Genomic DNA, 20114 nt, shown 5'->3' with positions numbered 1-20114 from the left:
AAACTCTGGTGGATGGGAAGTGCCTGTTCAAAGGACAACGTGCTCAAATGTCCTCTTGTTGGCACAGGCCGTGTGAGTGTGACAGTTTCAGCTCTCACCTCCCCTTTGTCCAGGGACCAGTGCCACCAGTCTCAGCGGCTCCTAACCTGCTGTCCCAGAGGCCTTTGCTGTTCAGTCTTGGCTGCCTCTGCCCCTCCTCTAGCTCTGCTTACTTCCTCCTTCCCCAGTAGCCTCCACTCTGCTTCTCCAAGGCAGCTCCAGCTAGTTCCTTTTTAGAAGATCGCATGAAACATTGCTGTGAGCAGGGCATACCAGCACAAGCCCCTGATCCTAGCACTTAGGAGGCAGAGAAAAGTGGATCTCCGTGAGTGCCAGCCTGGTCTACACAACAAGCTCCAGAACATCCAGGTCTTCATAGTGAGACCCTGCTAATAAAAATCAAAATTAAAATAATAAAGCCAGGTAGTAGTGGTGGTGCACACCTTCAATTCCAGCACCTGGGAGTCAGAGGCAGGAGGATCTCTGTGAGTCTGAGGTCAGCTTGGTCTACAAAGAGTTCCAGGACAGCTGGGGCTGTTACACAGAGAAATCCTGCCTTAAAAAAAGAAAAAACAGGGCTGGAGAGATGGCTCAGAGGTTAAGAGCACTGACTGTTCTTCCAGAGGTCCTGAGTTCAATTCCCAGCAACCACATGGTAGCTCACAACCATCTATAATGCAAGCAGAATGTCATATGCATAATTAATAAATAAATCTTAAAAAAAGAAACAATAACAACAACAAAAAGCAAAAATAAATAATAATAAAGATACTTTACTGTGTTCCTTTGCATTTATTGCCTCTTTTTCTAGGTCAGTTCCCACCATGAAGGCCCAATCCTTGCTGGTCTGGGTCCTGGCCAGAGTCAAGACACACATCGGGTGGTAATGACCCCTAAAGGAGTCTGGGACGGGCCAGCCAGCACTGCTCTAGCAAGGCCTTGGTAAAAGGTCACTGCCTTGTGCATGGTGGCACACACCTGTAGCCCCAGCACTTGTGAGGTGAGGGTAGGGGGATCAGGAATTCAAGGCCACCTTGGTTGTATAAGAAGTGTGAGGTCACCCTGAGTATATGACACATCACCTCAAAACACAAAGATTCAGGACTGGAGTGATGGCTCCACAGTTAAGCATTAAGAGGAACTGGTTCAGTTCCCAATTATCAGTAACTCAAGTTCCAGGAATCCAATGCCCTCTTGTGATCTCTGTGGGCACCAGGCACACATGTGGTACACATACATACATGCAGGCAAAACACAGAAAACATAGAAAACCAAATGTCACTGTGTCAGAGCTAAGCCCCTCTATGCAGCCATCTGGAAACATCACAAAGCAGCCAGGGTTAAGGAGATTCTTCCTTTGTTATAAATATATTATATACATCCAAAACATGACATTAAAATATTACTCCATGTTACAGAAAGGTATTAAGGCGTTCTATTATTTACATTGACAAGCAAGCACCTTTAAAAAAAAAAAAACAAACCCAAAAATAAAAAAGCCCTAATCTTCCTTCCTCCTTTGACACACTGGCCACAAGGGACAGTGTCCCCTCCCCAAATGACCAAGCCCTTCACAAGAGCTGTGCCCCGTGAAGATGTCTTCATACTGAAGACCTCAGATGTGGGTGGACACGTGGACAGAAGAACTGGGGGGGTGGGGGGTGGAGGGGGGTACCCTTACAGGTGCAGGGGATTCTGGCCTCTCCCTGCCAGCTGCCCTCTGACAACTGCCCAGCTCTGCCTCCTTTGGGTGGCAGCTGGGGTGGTCTGCCCACCTAGGCCTCTGGAGTCGGTTTGCAAGGCTGAAGGAGGACCATGATGCAGGGACATTTAAATGTCCTGGGGGCTCTCTGGATCACTGGGGACAGACCAAGTGAGTCAGTTGACCCCCATACCTGTGAGGGCCACGGCAGGGGGCAGGCGTGCAGGGCAGGTGTGCAGGGCGGGGCTGGCCAGCAGGATGGGGCTCCCCTTCTGCAGTTAGGCTTGGCCCTGGAGCAGCTCAATGGCCCAGGAAGGACCAAGGAAAGAAAAGACGAGGAAATGAAAACTCGGTGGCTCAAGTATTCTGTGTCACTGGGGGTGGGCTAGGGGTGCCTGGGCCCAGCCCAGGGGACTCCTCTTCACTGGAAGGGCAGCTCAAAGAGGCTGGAATTTGGCAGATGGCTTCAGTTCAGGCTGGGGAAGGTTGGTGACCAGGCAGCTGGACATGCTACTTGATCTTCTGGGCCCACTTCATGTCGTCTGCCCGCGGCTTCTCACCCGTCAGACCCTGGATGAGGTCCTCCAAGCGACGCCAGAAGCCTATCATCTCTAGGGGGTAGTTGAGCCAGCCTGCGGCAGACACAGTCAGGGGGTTATGTAAAGGGAGCCAGCCTGCCTGGGGTGGGGTCCTTAGGAGACAAGCTGAAGAAGGTGGGGCACAGGGACACCCCATAACAGGAGCTTAGGGCCCTCCCTCAACCACTGTTTTTTTTTTTTTTTTCCTTTCAAGATAGGGTTTCTTTGTATAGCCCTGGATGATCTGGAACTCACTATGTAGACCAGGATGGCCTCAAAATCCGAGTTCTGCCTGTCTCTGTGCTGGGGTTAAAGGTGTGTGCCATTCCACCCAGCACTTGCAAAGGCAGGGCTGCTAGATCCTAAGCCCAGGGCAGTAACTAGGTCGGTCCTAAGTCAATTGTCTGCGGGCTGAGTGAGTATCTGGAGTCACCATAGCCTGAAGTAGGGAAGGGGCTCTGGTGTGCTTATGGCCCTGTCCTCAGCACCTAGAAGAGCACCTGGGACACAGCAGGTGCTCAATAAATGTGCATGCTGAGAACACGGGTTAGGCCAGGGCTACATGCCCCCACCCTCCTGACTCTGGGGATGGTACCACGCACCTGTAGTGATACAGAAGTATGTCTCATGGGGCGCCACGTGGTGGATGCGATGGTGTTTCCGTGGCAGAATCACGTGCCAGTCCTGCAGGACGGTGACCCAGCAGGGCAGCCCCAAATATGTGTGTGACCATTTGTGGATCTGGTTGGTGAAGGTGCCAAAGATGATCAGGCAGAAGACGAAGCATTCCCAGGGGTACAGCTGCTCCAGGGTCTCTGCAGGGTAAGGGCACGGGCATGGGACCTATGCAGCTGCCCCAAGGGCCAGCCAGCTCCTGTACCAGGTGGCACCCAGACCCCTCTCAGCCTCCAGCGTGAAATCTTTCAGCTTTGGAGGCAGCACAGGGACTGGCTAAGAGTGTGGGCCGGTCTGATTCCTGTTGACACCGTGGGCTGCCTGAGCTTGGGGCAGGGCTCTGGGTCAGGTTCCCCGATGTAGGACCTGAGGACATCTCTTGAGGAAAGACATCTTAGCCAGGGACTTGGGGTAAGTCTGGGACAACAGGGATTGTGCCTCTTTTGGGCCCTGTGGGCTTCTAGGGTGTCAACAACTCCTGAGTTCACTTTGGAAAGAAGCAAAGCCGAAGGCCTTCCCTGGCTGGCTTCTGGCTCGTGGGATGGGGGAGGCAGGAGGTGGGTCTCTGGAGAAGGGGCTGCTGGGAGACTGTTGGGTTGGAGCGGGGGTTCCGTGGGCAGACCCTCAAAGGGAGGTGCCAGCAGCTATCAGACAGATGCGGCCTTACCTCTCCCAATGCCCAGTACTGAGCTGGCCAGCTTTGGGATTCCTTCAGAAATGGGCATCGCTTGGCCTCAACTCCCAGTCCCTACTTTTGGCTTTTCAGTGCCAGGATTAAACCTGGCGTCTGGGCATGGCAGGCTAACTCTCAGCTACTAGGTTCCACCCCAGGTCTCACAGTGCAAACTTCCCTTTAATAATACCACAGAACAAGAGGTGAGCTCGCAGCGACTCACAGGGAGTGTACCAAACGAGCAGCTCCGTGGAGGAGGTGGGAAGGAGGTCACTGGGGGGCCACGTTACCAGAGAGTGCTCTGAAAAGCTGGGAATTGGGTCTTATGCTAAATGCACCCTACTAATGGAGACTACTATAAATGACACAAATGGCCTACACATGCTCTGGAGGCTCTAGGAGCCTCTGTCCCTGATAGTTCCTCTGAGGAAGCCCAGCTGCAGGTCTCACCTGGGCTCTGGGTTCGGAACTTGTAGGCCATGTTCATCAGCGGCAGAAGCGTCACCAGGCAGTTGTCACCATTGGTCTCTATGAAGTCATGCCTCGTGATGGCTGTGGGGTCAATGTGGTGCTCCCGGAATGGCCTGATGAAGGCCTGGGGTGGAGAGGGTATAGGTGTTGTCTCCTAGTCAGTCAAAGGCAGCTGGTGCCCTGCAGACTCCAACTCGCTGCTGGGCTGCTGCTCTGCCGCCCATCCCAGAGCCTCTTAAGGACGCAGACCCTGCCTGGACCAAGGTCTGGCAGGCTGTCGAGTAAGATGGCAACACTGGTGGGGACCTTCCCCAATCCTTCTGGGCCCCTGTCCCTCCACCCACACAGTGAGGGCCTTGGAGACAACATCCTCCCTGAAGCAGGGGGAGAGGCCCCACATAAACAAAGGGGACCCCGTCAACCTGGCGCTTGAGCCCCTGCCTCTGGAAGCAGCCTTCTGTCTCTCAGACGCTGCTAAATGGAGCCTGCCTGGAGTGAGCAGACCCAGGCAAAAGCTCACCAGAGTGCATCCCTCTCCCCAGCAGCGATTGGCTGCAGGGTGGGCAGGGTGGTGCAGAGGGACCAATGGGATCAAGTTCTGGGAGTTTGGCTGCCACTTGGGTAAAGAATTCTCTAGGCAGCCAGTAGAGCAGGCCTCAGCTCAGCAGGGGAAAGCAGAAGCCAGAGATGGGGAAAACCCAATCTGAAAAGGTGGCCGCCCTGGCTCAGCGGGGCTTTAATTTGGCACCAAAGTGAGTAAGAACCCTCCCCCCCCTTTTTTTGGTCATAACCCAGGTAGCCAGAGTGACAGCTTAAAGTCTGAACATAGGGGTTTGGAGAGATGGCTCAGTGGTTAAGAGCACTGACTACTCTTCCAGAGGACCCGGGTTCAATTCCCAGCACACACATGGCAGCTCACAACTGTCTGTGACTCCACGCTCTGACACCCTCACATAGGTATACATGCAGGCCAAACACCAATGTACATAAAATAAGAAGAAATAAATTATTTAAAAAGTCTAAACATAGGAGAATAAGCCAGATCGTGGCTCAGGGCAGACTCCCTGACACTCTCTGACCCACCCATCTGACATGTATACTGCCACCAAGCACAGGGATCCTCAGACCAGTCTGAGAGGGCAGGAAGGACTAGGTCAGGTTAGCAGGCTGAGAGGAAAGGGGATTAACTCACAGACACACTGCCTGGCATACGTACCTTCCCCACAATGGGCAGATCCACAGAGCCCCATGTATCGGCACCCCAATGTACCAGGCCGGACAGGAAGTCAGCAACGAGAGCTCCTGCAACTGTGGACAACAAGAGTGTGAGCCAGGGTAGGGACCTGCGGAGACATCCTGGACCCCCCATCCAAGGCCATTCTTCCACTCACTCGGTCGCTGGCTCACTCATTCATTTATATGGGAGGGAAGCATCCGCGCTACTTCCCAGCAGACAGAGGCTCAAGGTAACATTTCCACTCTGGTCTGCAGAGAGCAGCTGCATTTCTGCAGGAGAGGTGGGTCCTTCGCTCCACCCACGGCAGCCCACACAGCAAAGCCCACTCTGTTGTGGTGAGGCTGCAGAGCTGCCTTCCTGGCCTTGTATTAGTAAGGGCATCAGCTGAGCTGCCTAGAATCCCAGCACTCAGGAGGCTGAGGCAGGAGGATCCAGAGTTTGAGGCTAGCCTGGACTACATTGGCAAACAAGTGTCCGTCCCACCTCCTCGACCTAGCTTTTATCTGTAACGGATTCAATCCTTCGGGATTTTTCCTTCGTTCCCTTGTTCAATCACATCTTCACCAGCTTTCTGTTTTCCTTGAACTTGCTTTGTAGACCAGACTGGCTTCAAGCTGCCAGAGTCCTGGGACAGAAGTTGGCTACCACCAAACCAAGCCCTAAACTTTTCATTAGTTCCTTTCAAAAGAGGAAGCTTAGCTGGGTGGGGTCTTACCATGGGTCACCATTCACTTTCTTCCATTTAACAGCAGGTTTTTCTTCAATCTGTTTAACTACATGAACACAGGGCTTAGCTCCACTCCACCTTCTGGGGTCCCTTTCTCCTTGCTTATCTTGTTCCTTTTGTTTCATTATAAATCCTCACTAGAGTTACCACTAATAACCTCACCACAGAGTCTATTTTGAGATTTCCTCTGCCAATGCAATTAATCCAAAACTCTTCATTTTAGCCTAAGGCAGACTTTTCAGATAATGGCAAAAGGCAGCCACATTCTTCATTAAAATATTACAAGAATGGTCTCTAGGCCACATACAAATATCTTTCTCTCTAAAACCTCTGAGCCAGGTCCCCCCAGTTCAAATCATCTTCAGCACTGTCTTCCATGCTCCTACTAGCACGGCCTATGAAGCAGCACTTAGAGCATTCCTCTGCTTTCCTAACCGAAAGTCCCAAAGTCCACATTCCTCCAAACAAAAACATGGTCTGGCCTATCACAGCAATACCCCAGTCTAGTTAAGGTTTTCTATGGCTGTGAAGAGACACCGTGACCACGGCAACTCTTCTATAGGAAAGCATTTCACTGGGGCTGGCTCACAGCCCAGAGCTTAGTCCGTTACCATCATGGCAGGAAGCCCGGTAGCATGCAGGTGCTGGACTTGGGGCTGGAGAGGTAGATAAGCGTTCTACACCTGGATCCACAGGCAAGAGAAAGAGACTACCACACTGGGCCTAGCATAGCTGAGCATTTGAGACACCAAAACCCACCCCCTAGTGACACACCTCCTCCAGCAAAGCCACACCTACTCCACAAGGCCACACCTACTAATAGAGTCACTCCTTATGGACCTATTGGGACCATTTTTATTCAAACCACCACAAATGGTATAGATAAATTACCTCCGAGCAAGGGAACGTTGGGGGTCCTACCTCTAACACTTTGCTGTGCCTCTTGCCTCCTCTGGGCTCAGCATCCTTACTTGCTTCGTGAGAGCACTGTGGAGTCTCTCCAGAGGCCTGTCCCAGTGTCATTTAGTCAGTGAAAGATGTAAACACTGCGGGCAGGACAAACGGGCATGGGGAACACTGGCCGCTTGTGGGTGTGGCGTGGCAGGGAGCCAGAGCACAGGCTTCTTGTCCTGGATGTGGGGATGCAACAACCCCTCCCCCCGCTGTGGCTCACATCTGGTTGTAACTGCACCACTCTGCACACACAGCAGTGCAGGCCTATGTGGTTCAAGGCCTCCTCACGAGGATGCACCTCTGACCACACAGGTCCCCATGTGGACTCTGCCCTATGAGGAGTCTAAGGGGTAGGCACGAAGGCTGGCAGTCCTGCGACTACGGTCTCTGTTGCCATGGCTCAACTCTGTCAGCATCACAGGGCAGTCACAGCAATGTGTGTCAGCGCATGGGGGTGGGGGTATGGTATCCCGCAACAGTGTGTATGTCAGTGCATGGGGTGGGGGGTATGGTATCCCGCAACAGTGTGTGTGTCAGTGCACGGGGGTGGGGGGTGGGGGGTAGGGTATTCCCGCAGCAGCTTGTTTGCAAGTATTTCGGGTTTTTACTTGCTTCGCTGGGATAGCTCTTCTGGAGTCATTCGTGTGTCACATGCACTGACCATTTCCCTTTTTGCTGCTGAGTACTGTCCCCTCCTCTGGGTGAACGCAGAGCCCTCCCCTGGACTACTACTGAGCCCTAGCTGCATGCTCATTCGTGGAGAAGACTGTGTGCTCAAAGAGTCCCTCATTCCTTTAGGTGAAGATGGCAGGGACATTGTGTTTTTGAGGATGACAGCTGGGTAATCACATCCAGACAGGCACTGGCCCCGGGAGTCCTACATGGCTCTCTACTTACTAGGGTGGGACCTCTGGCTGAGTACAAAGCCATCTTGCTCTGGGGGTCCCACTTCCACTTTAAGGGCTGAGAATATTGGCAGGCTGGTATACCCTCTTGGGGATTTTAATATGGTTGCTGGGATTTGAATTCTGATCCTCACACTTGTACACAAGCACTCACTTTATCCACTGAGCCATCTATCCAGCTTCTAGACTGACTCTTTCTTTCTTTTCTTTTTCCTTTGTTTTTTTGAGACAGGGTTTCTCTGTAGCTTTGGAGCCTGTTCTGGAACTAGCTCTGTTCACAGAGATCTGCCTGCCTCTGCCTCACCAACTGCTGGGATTAAAGGCCTGCGCCACTGCTGCCCGGCCTGACACTTTTCTTTCTTATATTTTTGGTTGTGAGCCTAGCCTTTAACAGTCGCGCCATCCTTCTCTGTTTAAAGTTTTTCAAGACAGGATTTCTCTGTGTAGCCCTGGCTGTCCTCGAACTCACAGAGATCTGCCTGCCTCTGCCTCCTGAGAGATGGAATTTAAGGCATGCTCGACACTTTTTTTTTTTTTGAGACAGGGTCTCACTACTTGGCTAGTCTAGAACTTGTTATGTAGACCAAGCTAGGTTCAAACTCAGAAATCCTCCTGTCTCTGCCTCCCAAGTGCTGGGATTAAAATTAAGCATGACATCTCAAAAAATGACTTTTGCCCCCCTTGCCTTTCTTTTTTGTGGCTGACACTTCTGAGTTTAAACCAGGGCACACCACAGACTTCCACGTTCCCCACCGTTAATCCCTGTGGGCCAAGGCCAGGCCCCCGTGGCTAAGCTCCTTCCCCTTAACTGTCCTTGGCAGTTAATCCTCTGTGATCAGAATGTGACACAGCAGTGAGGAGGAAGTCAGGACAGGGTGGTCTTTGGAGGTGTCTCTCATAACCAGCTTTGTCAAGGCAGTGTGCATTGTGTGGGCCTCACCTGAACTTGAGTCTGGGCTGTGAGACTGCCTACCCGAAAGGGGAAAGAGTGACATGGGAATAACCCAGAAGGTATCCCCTTGAGCAGGGCAAAGTAACCTCACAGTGGCGAGCCACGCTGACCTATTCTGCCGATGCTAAAATGACCCACGAGAGCCCTGCCATCTCAGACCCCGAGTCACCCTAGGTCACTCTGAGTCACCCTAGGTCACTCTGAATCAGCCAAGATCGTTGGTACAGAGTCAGGGGAAGGCAGGCCTCTTGCCCAGCATGTTCAAATGCCGAGTTCCGAGTTCCACCCTGCTAAAAGTAAAGCAAGAGGCTAGGTGTAGTGGTACACCTCTGGAACCCTAGCATGCAGGAGGCTCAGGCTGGAGGACCAGGAGTTCGAATCCAGCCTGGGCTACACAGTGACTTCAAAGCTAGACTGGGTTACGGCTAAGAAACTAACACAGCACAGTGGTCCTAAATTAGGGCTGTGACAAGAAACCAGACTTTGGTATCCTTAGATGGGAGCCTAGGACAGGAAAGGGACACTGGCTAAGAAACTAAAGGCACACAATCACAGGTAGAGTATAGGGACAAAGCAGGCCCCTGGGCGCTAATGGGCACAAGTGCTTCCTTCTACCATATTCCTGCAAATCTGACTGCCGGGCTGTAGCTCAGCTGGCAGCCTATTTATCTCACACGCAAGAAGCCCTGGATTCCCATGGGTTGATCCCAATGGCATAGAAGCAGTCACCAATTAATGCCAGAATTCTGAAGGGAAAGCAGGTAGGTCAGCAGTTCAAGGTCCAGCCTGGGCTACGTGACCCTGTCTCAAAAGCAAAGAAAACCATCTAGTAAAACAGGATACTCTCCCTTCACGTCCAGTGATAGGCGCCATCACACCCGGCCTGCCAGAGGATGGCAGGGGCTGAAGCTGGCAGGGATGGACTGTCCAAGGTCACCCGTGGAGGGGGCAAGAGGCCCACACTTAACCTCACAACCAGGTCTGGGAAATGGGAGTCACACAGGACTCATGTCCCTTACCCAAGCTAGCCAAACAGGTGCAAGGTGCAGAGCGCTGGGCTCCGCCACAAGCTCGCTGTAGTCTGAGCCTTCCTCTCTGTGTGAGCTGTGTTTTCATCTGTCGGAGGAGGGGACACGCTCTGGACTGGTGTCAGGAACCATCGGGTAAGAGTATCCCTTCCCACCCTGTGAGGGAGGAAATAGCTCTCAATTCCTGGGGCCCGGTGGCTATTTCTAGGGCACCCACTCCAGGCCACTCAGTTGCCCATGAGGCTCCTTTAATGGGGGCAGGGTGGCAAACACGGGCATACAGAAGTCTCTTTGTTCCCACCCTGGTGGTGGCTGGCGGCTTGCTCGCCCAGGGAGCAGCTTTGGCCTGGTCACCACCCTTCCCTGGAGACACTGGGAAGGGCACAAGGATGGCTCTATCCAGCGACAGCGTGAAGGCTGGGTGGAATGTGAGACCGACAGACTAGGCAGACAGACCCTGAACGTCTACATCACCCAGGCTCAGTTAAATCCAGAAGGCTCAGCAGCGTGACCTCCTGACCTCAGTGCTGATGTGTGCCCTTCTCCACCACGGCAGCTCCCAGCATGCTGTGCTCTCCCCAGGGGAACGGCAGCTCATCCTTCAGTCACCTCCCACTGTCCTTGTCACAGCCACCAGTGTCCCTCTGCTGGTGCACTGCCGCCTCTGGTGGTGGCCTTCTCTGCGCCAGCCGCCTCTCAGTTCTCCCACGCCCCTCGCTCTACCCTGCGCCCACTCCCACTCTCCAGCCAAGGTCTCCCCCAGGCTACTCTTGTTTCTCCTCTGCCACCCGCTCATGTCTTGGGCTGAACCTAGAGTTCATTCCTGACCTCACCACTCACTGCACAGCAGCCTGACTGTGCATATAACTCAACTGCACAACTCCTTTGAGTTTGGGAAACCCATCGCTATCTGCTCCTTGGCTCCCAGCATCAGAAATCCTCTCCCCATGGGAAATTTACCGGCGACTTCCCATAGCACTCAAGACAAACCCACCATCCAGACCATGGCTCCCAAGGTCCTGCACCACCAGGCCATCCATCTACCTCAGTGACCTGTCACCGGGCCTCTTTGGTTCACACGGGCCTCAGGACCCTTGCACTTGCTGTTCTACCTCAGACACAGGCGTCCTCTTGCCTCTCCTTCCCTCAGGCTATAGTAGCAACCATGACCTTACCTTGTTAGCTCTCAGGCACTGCACCACAGAAGGCCGGCTTCACCAACTAAGCCTTTCAGTTTGAGTTCTGATTCCCAGGGTTGCCTGGGGCATTGGGAACCGCTGAAGAGACAGGAACAAGCTGGCACAGTGCCCTCGGCGGCTACCCGCGTGTTAACAGACAAATCAGGGCGGCTATTTAAATCGATTGAGGATTGTGCAAACACCACTATCAGGGGATTACTCACCCTTATCAGACCCAGAAGCCAGCGCAATAGGAGAACTGGCCACATTGGGTGTGAAGATCGGGCCAGGAGTTGTGGAACCCAGGTCCCAAGCACGGAAAGGGAGGCCGCGACCTGCCTGACAATACACAGCCAGGCCTACTACATACAGGGTGTCCACCCACCCTCAGTCAGGGTGTGGCTAGAGTCTAGGTGAGGGCCAACGGGCAGAGGCCAATGCTGGAATCCTCTGAACAATACTGCTACTAGGAATGGTGGCAACAGTGACCAGGGAAGTGGCCAACTCGGGTGCTCACAGAATATCTCCTGTCAACCCGAGCAGTGGTTTAGCAAGCAATGTCACCTCCTGACCTCTTCCCAGGCAGTAACCCTCTCAGCACAACTGAATCCTCCTGGCTTCCCTACAATCCCAGGAGGCCACAGTGCCACAGCCTCAAAGTTCATGACAACTGCAGTAGTCAGCCCAGCCAAGGTTGTAGTCACCCAACTCCGGGGTTAAGGGACTCCTGCAGGTGGGGCCTGAGCGCCCCAGCACAGAGAGGGCTAAGCTCTGCCCCAGACTGAGTGACGGCTTGATTAGCGGGCCTGTACACTACTGGCTAAGGAAACCAGAATGCTTACAGTGAGATTATAGAATCAAAACCACAAGAGGGCCAGGAAGTACCAAGGGTACCATGACCCCTTGGCCAGCCCGAGTTCAGCAAAGGAAGAGGACACACACTGAGCCAGAGGGCAGAAGACTGGAAAGGAAGGACACTGAGTCAGCTGCAATTGGACATCAGGAATGCAGTTGGACATCAGCGGAAGGACATTACAGATCTTTGCAGGCCCTCCTCTGAGCCTCCAGTTTCTCACCAAGAGGGAGAATGTCAGCCCCTACACCTGGCCAGGGGAACACCCAGCACTTCTAGCACACAGTGCCTCGTTCCACATTCACTGAATTCTGGGCACTTGTCCCGTTGTCCCGTACCAGACCTTGTGCCCGAGGTCGGGGATGCAGCAGTGGATGAAGAAGAAAACACACTCTGATTCCTGAGCAGGGTCTCACTGTATAACCCTGGCTGGCCTGGATTCCAGAGCTCTTCCCCAGCCTACCACATATTGAGATTAAAGGCCTGCACCACCGCACTCAGTCAGGGCTGTTTTTGAGGGGCCACCACGGAGGGCCTAAGCATGTGGCCTCTCGGTAGACCTTGGGGGTTAAATGTGTGGGGTCCAGAGAAGGGCTCCAGGCACAGCGAGCAGCTTGTACAAACAAGGGTCCTGAGGTAACTGGGGACAGTGGAGGAGGGGGATGTTGAGAGTGTGTGGCCAGGGTGGCTGAACAATACAGGTGGGGAATGTTGAGGCTGGGGCTGTGAAATGGCCTCTAAGAAGAGCAGGTGGGGACTCCCATAGCTTGTCCTTGATACAAGGCCACCCTGAGCACTTGGTGCATACACACATACACACACACATGTGCACAAAAGCCCCTGGCACTCACCAACACCCAGGATGACAAGGGGCATGTGCTCCCAGCGGGCCAGCAGCAGGAGGTGAACCAAGTTGTGGGCGATGAGGCTGAAGCAGAGGATCACAGAGCACCACTCCTGGAGACGCTTGCCTGTGGGGAGAGGAGGGACCGAGGGAGGTGACGGAGCACACTGTACCAAACACTCCCACCCACCCATTTCACAGACAGCACCACTGCGGTCCAAAAAAAGGGCTTTTGCAAAAGCAGGACACTGTGCACAGGGTCCATGCCCAAGGCTGGGCCTGCAAGTGCCAGTTCTTTGTAGACAGGACCGGGTTTTCTGGAAACCCCTTCAGGAACGTGAACGATCTAGCATTTTAAATGAAGTTTCCCGGCACCATCTGTTTCTGGGTCAGTGACTATCTGAAGGTAGAGGCCATGGTCAGCCTCTGATCCCTCAATCCACGGATGCTCAGAGCCCATCCAGCTTCCATGAAGCAAGACACAGGTCATCAGCCTCAGGGTCAAAGAAGAATAGGGGGACGGGTCAGAGAATGCTTGTTGGGGACATCAGGCCCCAGGGTTCCAGGGTTGGCACCTGGATGGCGGCAGCCAGGCAGAAGCGTGACCCTTCCCACCTGAGAAGGCTGCAGCAGGTGACGGAGAAGTCACAGACCTGAGGATCTGGGTGTGAACTTTAAATGCAATCACAGTTCAGAGATTCGCAAGTTTAGACAAACTTCTCGTTCCTTAGGGCTTTGGTGGCAATGTCAAAACTCGGGACAGCACCGAAGTACCCATGGCCTGGGGATGAGCCAGACTTGCCCCATTCATGGCCGCTGTGATGCCCAGGGCCCGCAGAGAGCAATGTGCTGATGATGGGGTTCATTAAGAGGAGAGGCCGGGGAGCTTGCCACCAAGTATGGTCACCTGAGATCGGGCACACGTGACAGGAGTGAACTGACCCCTGGAAGTCATCCGCTGACCACCACAGCATGTACTACACAGCACACAATAAATAAGAAGGAAATATATGCAAAAGTTTGCATTTTATTTTCTTTTCAGTTTTTCGAGACAGGGTTTCTCTGTGTAGTCCTGGCTGTCCTGGACCTTGCTCTGTAGACCAGGCTGGCCTTGAACTCACAAAGATCAGCTTGATTCTGCCTCTTGAGTGCTGAGATTACAGGTGTGTGCTACTACCTGCTGATGTATAAAAGTTTTTTAAAAGAGAAGAAGACATGAGAGATAGAAGCGTCGTTCAGGAGCCGAGCTCTAGGATGTCTGAGGCCCTAGGCTTATGTTTGGCATCACACAAAAACATAAAAGAGGAGCTGGCAAGAAGGTTCAGTAGGTAAGGCACTTGCTGCCAAGCCCGATGACCTAAATTCAATCCCTGGTACCCACACAATGACGGGGAGAACCAACTCCACAAGCTGTCCTCTGACCTTCATAACACACTCACTGTGGCACACGTGCTCGTACACACTAAATAAATGTAAGACAACCTGGAAAGAAGAAAGCCTCCACGGCACCGAGACCGCCTCTCCACGCACTCCCTCACATAAACCACACTATTTTCTTTTGACAAAGGAGTAAAAACACCACGTGAGTGGTAAGCCTTCAGCCTGTTTCCCAGGCAGCTGGTCCCAGAGGCTGGAGAGGAGACCCTCATGCTGACAGTGTGATCACTGTTGGTGCCTTTACCATCAGTGCTTAGCACTGACCAAGCAATTACCAGGATCCAGGAACCCACCCTGAAGCAAACGTGTGAAGAAAAAGATGGAAGGGCAGGGAAGTCGCGGAGGCAGCCCAAGGCCACTCAGCATGCCAGCCCCTGCCCTGTGTTCTTCTCTTATTCTCTACCACACCACTGTCCTGATGAAGACTCCTGTACAGGGTTAATGAAGGCCCAAGCCGGGTCTGCTGCCCCTCCCCCTCTGCCTCTGTAGACCAGTCTAGAAATCTCTATACTTTGCCTCCCCTTGCTCTGTGATCCTGATATGCCCCCCACACACCCCCACCAGCCCCCAGGGCTACCTGAATGTGAACTCAGGCTACCTCAAGTTCCCTCACACCAGGGCCCCAGCACTCAGTTGGTGTTCAATAAATGCTTGTTGAACAAGCAAAGTCTAATTGCAAACCGTAGACCATCGCTTAACACTACACAGGCAAAGATTCGGCTCCATCTGTGTCCACGCAGCAGCTGGCTACTCCTGACTGCTGGAGCCAGAGCTTAAATTAAAGCAGCTGCCCCCCAGAAAAGGCTGACATTGGGGGAGGGGAACTCAAGGGTCACATGCCCTTTGCCCATATACAGAAGAGGACGCCAAGGACAAGGAAGGGCAAGATCCCCAGAAATCACAGGAACAGACCCAGGCCAGGGGATTCCGGTCCTTCTCTACTGTGTTATTTCTGAGCCCCGCGTAGAGCCGTGGCCTGCCTTCCTCTTCCGGTTCCTGCTTGTGGGTAGGGCCCAGGGCAGGAAGCCCAGGGGTGGGGGAACAGGACACAGGAGGAGACAAGGGACAGGTGACTCTCCCTGCCAACCTGCTTGGTTTCCTGTAAAGATTGAGGAATGAAAACTGGGCAGCGTCACAGTCAAGGATTAGAATAAAACAATGACGATAATAACATTGTCCGATGCCCACGGACAGAGGATGGGCAGCGTCATGGACATCAAGGATTAGACTAAAACAAACAATGACGATAATGACAACACTGTCCGATGCCCACGGACGGAGGATGGGCAGCATCATGGATTAGACTAAAACAATGACGATAATTCCGATGGGTTGGTGCCCACTGATGGGAACCATGCGTGGCTGCAATCAGGATCCTCTGGCCAGGTTTCCTCTTATTTTTGAAAAACGTGATTTAAACTTAAAACCACATATATCCTAGTTCTTGTCATCCCTGAGAACACGGGGTTGTCACTCCAGTTATGGGTTCCAGGTCCCCCAGTTGCTTTCAGAGCTGTCTGGCTAGCCTCTGTGGAACCCTAAGTGAGACCCAGCCAAGGAAACTGAGGTACACAGTTGGATGTGGGCCTGGAAAACTGTTAGGTCTGGACTGTCCCAGCTCCTGAGCTGGCTTAGTTCTCGCCCTGTTGGACAGAATGGTCCTGAAATCTGAGTACTTCCCCTTAACTTATCTCCCTTTGGACCTGGGTTTGGCTGCAGACAGACCTCGGTTCTGATCTATAAAAGCAGGTATGACATGTCAACAAACTATGGGTACCTCACGCCATCCCTGTGCAAGCCAGGACAGTCCTCCCAGTGCCAGGGAGGCCAAATAATTGTCTAAAGTCATAGCCTAGGTCATCAGTCCAGCAGGCCCATAAAATAGCCAATTTTACCAATAGGCTAAGGAGTTGAGGGGACCCTAGGGGGGCTTTACTCAGGACTCAGGTGTTCCAACCTCCACCGAAAGTCTGTTCCTGGCCTAGAGTGGTACGGTCAGAGAATCTTGGCCAAGACGCAACAGTGACTACCCACTGGCCTGGGTGCCTGCCTGCTGGCTTGCGTGCCTATATGAGGTAGGGATGAAGCCTGGGAGAAGAGGAGGGCACACCTACTTCACAGGGCAAGCTTAGCACCCCTGCCCCTTCCTGCTCCAAACAACCTACACTTCCGCTGGCCTCTGACTATCAGGAGATCCTGTGCACCACTAGGAGCAGACAAGAAGGACAGAGAGGACAGGACCAGACACAGGGGACAAATGGGATGAGAAAGCAGAATCCAGGGACATAGAAAGACAAGACCCAGAGGGAGACAGACAGACTGAGCGGAGACAGAGAGAGCTCAGCCCAGCACAGTGGGACCAGGCCTGGCCGATGTCACAGAGGCCCCAAGCCTTGATGCTATGGCTTCAGGCAGGCCCATTTTGGGCTGAAGCCAGGTCCAACTGCAGGACCACAGGACAGGCCACTATCTTGGGGTCCTAAGCACTTCCATGGCAAAGGGCACTCACAGCTGTCCAGGCTGGTTGACAGTTGGATCCCACGCCCTTCAGGTCCTGCCATTCTCCCAGCTGGAGCACTTGTGAAGTGGCACACATGGCAGGTTGCAGTAGGCACCTGAGAGCTGCCACCTTGGCCAAGCAGGTGGGAGGGAGGCTCCACCAAGCTCACCAGGCTCCTTTCAACCTCTGACACTTGCTCACTGCTGGGAAATCCAAAGCGAGTATGGAGCTCTGCACAAGCCTTCAGCGGCTGCAACACAGCATGGGATTAAAGCCCACGCACTGAGCCCTCAAGGCGCCGTGGTGACTACTGCCTAACTCCTGACCACTCCCTTCTACCCCATCCACCCTGGTCATACTGCTCAGGGGATCCCCACACGCACTAGGCCAGGTGCCTGCCACCAACACCACAAACAGGATTACTACTCTCCTGGAATTAACTTCTGTAGCCAGGGAGAAAACCAAGAAACAAGAGACGCAGCCACTTCATCTCTATCCTGGTGCCGGGGTAGCTCACACGGGGCAGGCAGCGCTACCATCCTGTGCTAAGTCCCTCCACAGACACGGACAAAGTGGTCCTGGGGTGCCATAGGTTCCCCAAAAGCCAGATGCCAAAGAGGCACGGCCTACCCTTGCCAGCCCTTCTACTGTAGTGTGGGAGCAGTCTAACCTCAGACAGGACTGGGGTTCAGGACATGAGAGCATGTGGGGAAAATGCCTGTACAAGCCAGTCTCCAATAAATGCCATCTTTGTGAACTGACCACTCTCAGCGACAAAAGACGACAAACCACCTTCAGCCCCAGGAATCTCAAGAACTCAGTTCTGGGACCCAGGGACTTCTCATTGTGCTCCTCGGCTGTGCCAGGCACACTCCCACCTCAGGGCCTCTGCGCTGTTCTTTGGACCTCACACACGCTCAGTGTCCTTTCCCTCCTGCCTTTCCCCGCTTCGGCAGTCCTTTCAGAGAGGTCTGCTATGGGCTGAGTGCCACCCCGTCCCTAACATGTTCCCTGCTGCTTCTGCTTCACAGCACTTGGGGAATGGGGTCCCCATCCAAAATGCCAACCCAAGTCTTGCCTGCTGCTGTGCCTTCAGGGCTGAGAACAGAGACCTGGACAAACATATCAGCATGTGCTCAAGCCACGTCAAGCCTGCTCTCTCATTTTACAGGTCGGGTCCAAAGGGGTCAAGGCACCTCTCTAAGGCCACGGGGCTCAGTGGACTGAGACAGACAGGGAGACCTTCGGGAGGAACTTGGAGGAACCAGTTTGACCAGTCTTTCCCTTTCTCTAGGTCTGGGGAGAAAGCCTTGACTGAGGGTTTGGGGCCCCCAGACACTGTCTGAAGCCTGGACCTCTGTATAAAGCTATTCTTCTGAGAGCAGTAGCCAGGGAATGATCCAGAATCAAGAAGGAAGGGTGAGAGGTGACCCCAGGAAAAAGCAAGAGGAAACAATTGGGGCCAGTAGGAAGTAGGCTGTGGGGACAGTCTAGCCCTAGGCACTATGAATCCTTCAGGCTAGAGGCCTGGGGACCAGCAAGACAAGGCTTGCTCCAAGCTCAGAGAAGGGCAAAGGGCCAGGTGAATCATAGGGACCGCCTATTGTATGTACACAAGGTTTAGTGCCACAGAGAGGGTGTCATTACAGTGGGTAACACAGAAAGAAGATAAATTTCACCTGTGCCTGTGTGAGAAGGAAGGGAACCAACCAAGGCTGGGAGCGAAGCAACTAAGCACTGTGAGCGCCACCAGATGCCCTCAAGGAGAGCAGGTCCCTGGCTGTTTGGGTATGGGCCAAGGACCCACCCAAGACAAGTGACTGGAAACTCAAGGCTGGGATAGCTCTTAGGGACCTAGGACCCAAAGAGGAAAAGCAAATGGCCCTACGTCACATGCCACTTATAGCTGAAAAAGCATCAAACCCATGCAGACCAGGGCAGGAAGCCAACAGAGTAAGTAGTCTCAGCCCCACCCAGGTCAGAATGTCGGACAACAAAGCCAACTCGTGGAGACACCTTGGCAGAGGGGCCTCAGGCTGTCATCTGACTCTGGAGTGCACAGGCATTTCCCCAACCCTTGGAGACACCCAGCCAGGCCGTGAAATTCCTGAGGCTCCCGGGAGCTGGAGAACGGGATGGAGCCAGAGCTTGTTAGGGTAAGAGCAGGGGTAGGAGAAAAGAAACTGGAGTGGGAGCCTGGCCTGAGGACGGCTGGGGAACAGGGGTATCCCGCAAAGTCCCGAGGGGCTAGTGTGTGGGTGTGGGAGAGGACAGAGCCAGATGCAGAGTCAATAGGGTCTCAGTCACTGCCCCAAATCTTCCAGAAAGATGTGAGGGCTGACAGTCTCATTGGGAGTGGGAAGGGAAAAGTTCACTGCAGCCACTAAAGCAGGGACCGTGATAGGGATTGGGGAAAAGAGCTCCTGGCAAACCCTGCAGAGATCCAAACTGGGGGCCTCGGGGCTGGACTGGAGGGCTGATAATCCCAGATTGGGGGGGGGGCAGGTCAGTTTGCAACCCAGGACCCCAGCTAAAACGCACACAGTGCAGAGTACCAACGTGGGGGGGAGGAGCCGCGGGGGACTTAGGAAGTCCTGTGAGTTTAGGTGGCTAAGGGCAGGGCCTGTGGATGAGGAGCTGTCTGAAGCTAGGCTGCCTGAGAACCGGAAGCCTTGGAAACGGTCCTGGGGACACAACTCAAGTCAGGGTGGGGTTCCTAACCTGCCCAAGGTGCCCTGAGGCTATGACTCCGAATGTGCCGGTGCAAAGAGGCTGTTCCTCGACCTAGGGGTGTTTCTGCAGCCCAAATGCCTCACGGCTGTGGGTAAGAAGGGGTCTGGATGGGGTCCTTAGACCTGGAGGTGCTCTTTGCTAGTTAGAAGCCCCGGAGTTCCGCTAAGAAGGTGGAAGCTGGGGTTGGGATGGGGGCAGGGTTCGGATGGAGTGGGGTTCGGATCCAAGGGCGTCCAAATGGGCTGGAGTTCGCATCTCCGGAATTCGGGTGGGCTGGGGTTCGGATCCGGGGGGGCTCGAACGCATTAGGATTCAGGTCACGGTGAGGCTTGAATAGGCTGAGGTTCTAATCCGTGGGCTCCGTATGGGTTTGGGTTCGAATTCGAGGCTTCAAATGAGCTGGAATTCGGATCCGATGGGATGGGGTCTGGACGTTCGGACCGCCTGGGGTTCGATCCTGGGCGGGCCCCACGCCGAGCACCCATCAGCCCGCAGGCCCGCTGCCCGTCCTACCTGGAGAGTAGAGCGCCGCCAGCTCCCGGGCACCGGCGTGCTGTGCACCCCAGCGCCGGCCCTCCGCCGACTCGTCCTCATCCAGCTCCGGCTGCCGGCCCGGCGCGTCCTCGGC

At 53.9% G+C, this 20114-nt stretch overlaps 1 protein-coding gene across 1 annotated transcript in view; it reads right to left on the bottom strand.

Moving 5' to 3' along the window:
• Window positions 1–1317: 1317 nt before the first annotated feature.
• Window positions 1318–20114, bottom strand: part of Tmem189 (transmembrane protein 189) — a 19252-nt gene continuing 455 nt past the window's right edge. Inside the window, exons 2-7 of the mRNA XM_013352213.2 lie at window positions 20000–20108; window positions 12824–12943; window positions 5355–5446; window positions 4118–4262; window positions 2922–3134; window positions 1318–2373 (exon numbers count right to left, since the gene is read on the bottom strand). Coding sequence (XP_013207667.2) covers window positions 2252–2373; window positions 2922–3134; window positions 4118–4262; window positions 5355–5446; window positions 12824–12943; window positions 20000–20108 — 801 coding nt within the window. The 3' untranslated portion in view covers window positions 1318–2251. The remainder of the gene's footprint in view (window positions 2374–2921; window positions 3135–4117; window positions 4263–5354; window positions 5447–12823; window positions 12944–19999; window positions 20109–20114) is intronic.

Source organism: Microtus ochrogaster, linkage group LG8, assembly GCF_000317375.1.
Source record: "Microtus ochrogaster isolate Prairie Vole_2 linkage group LG8, MicOch1.0, whole genome shotgun sequence".
Taxonomy (NCBI): domain Eukaryota; kingdom Metazoa; phylum Chordata; class Mammalia; order Rodentia; family Cricetidae; genus Microtus; species Microtus ochrogaster.
This window is presented reverse-complemented; position numbering and strand designations above follow the sequence as displayed.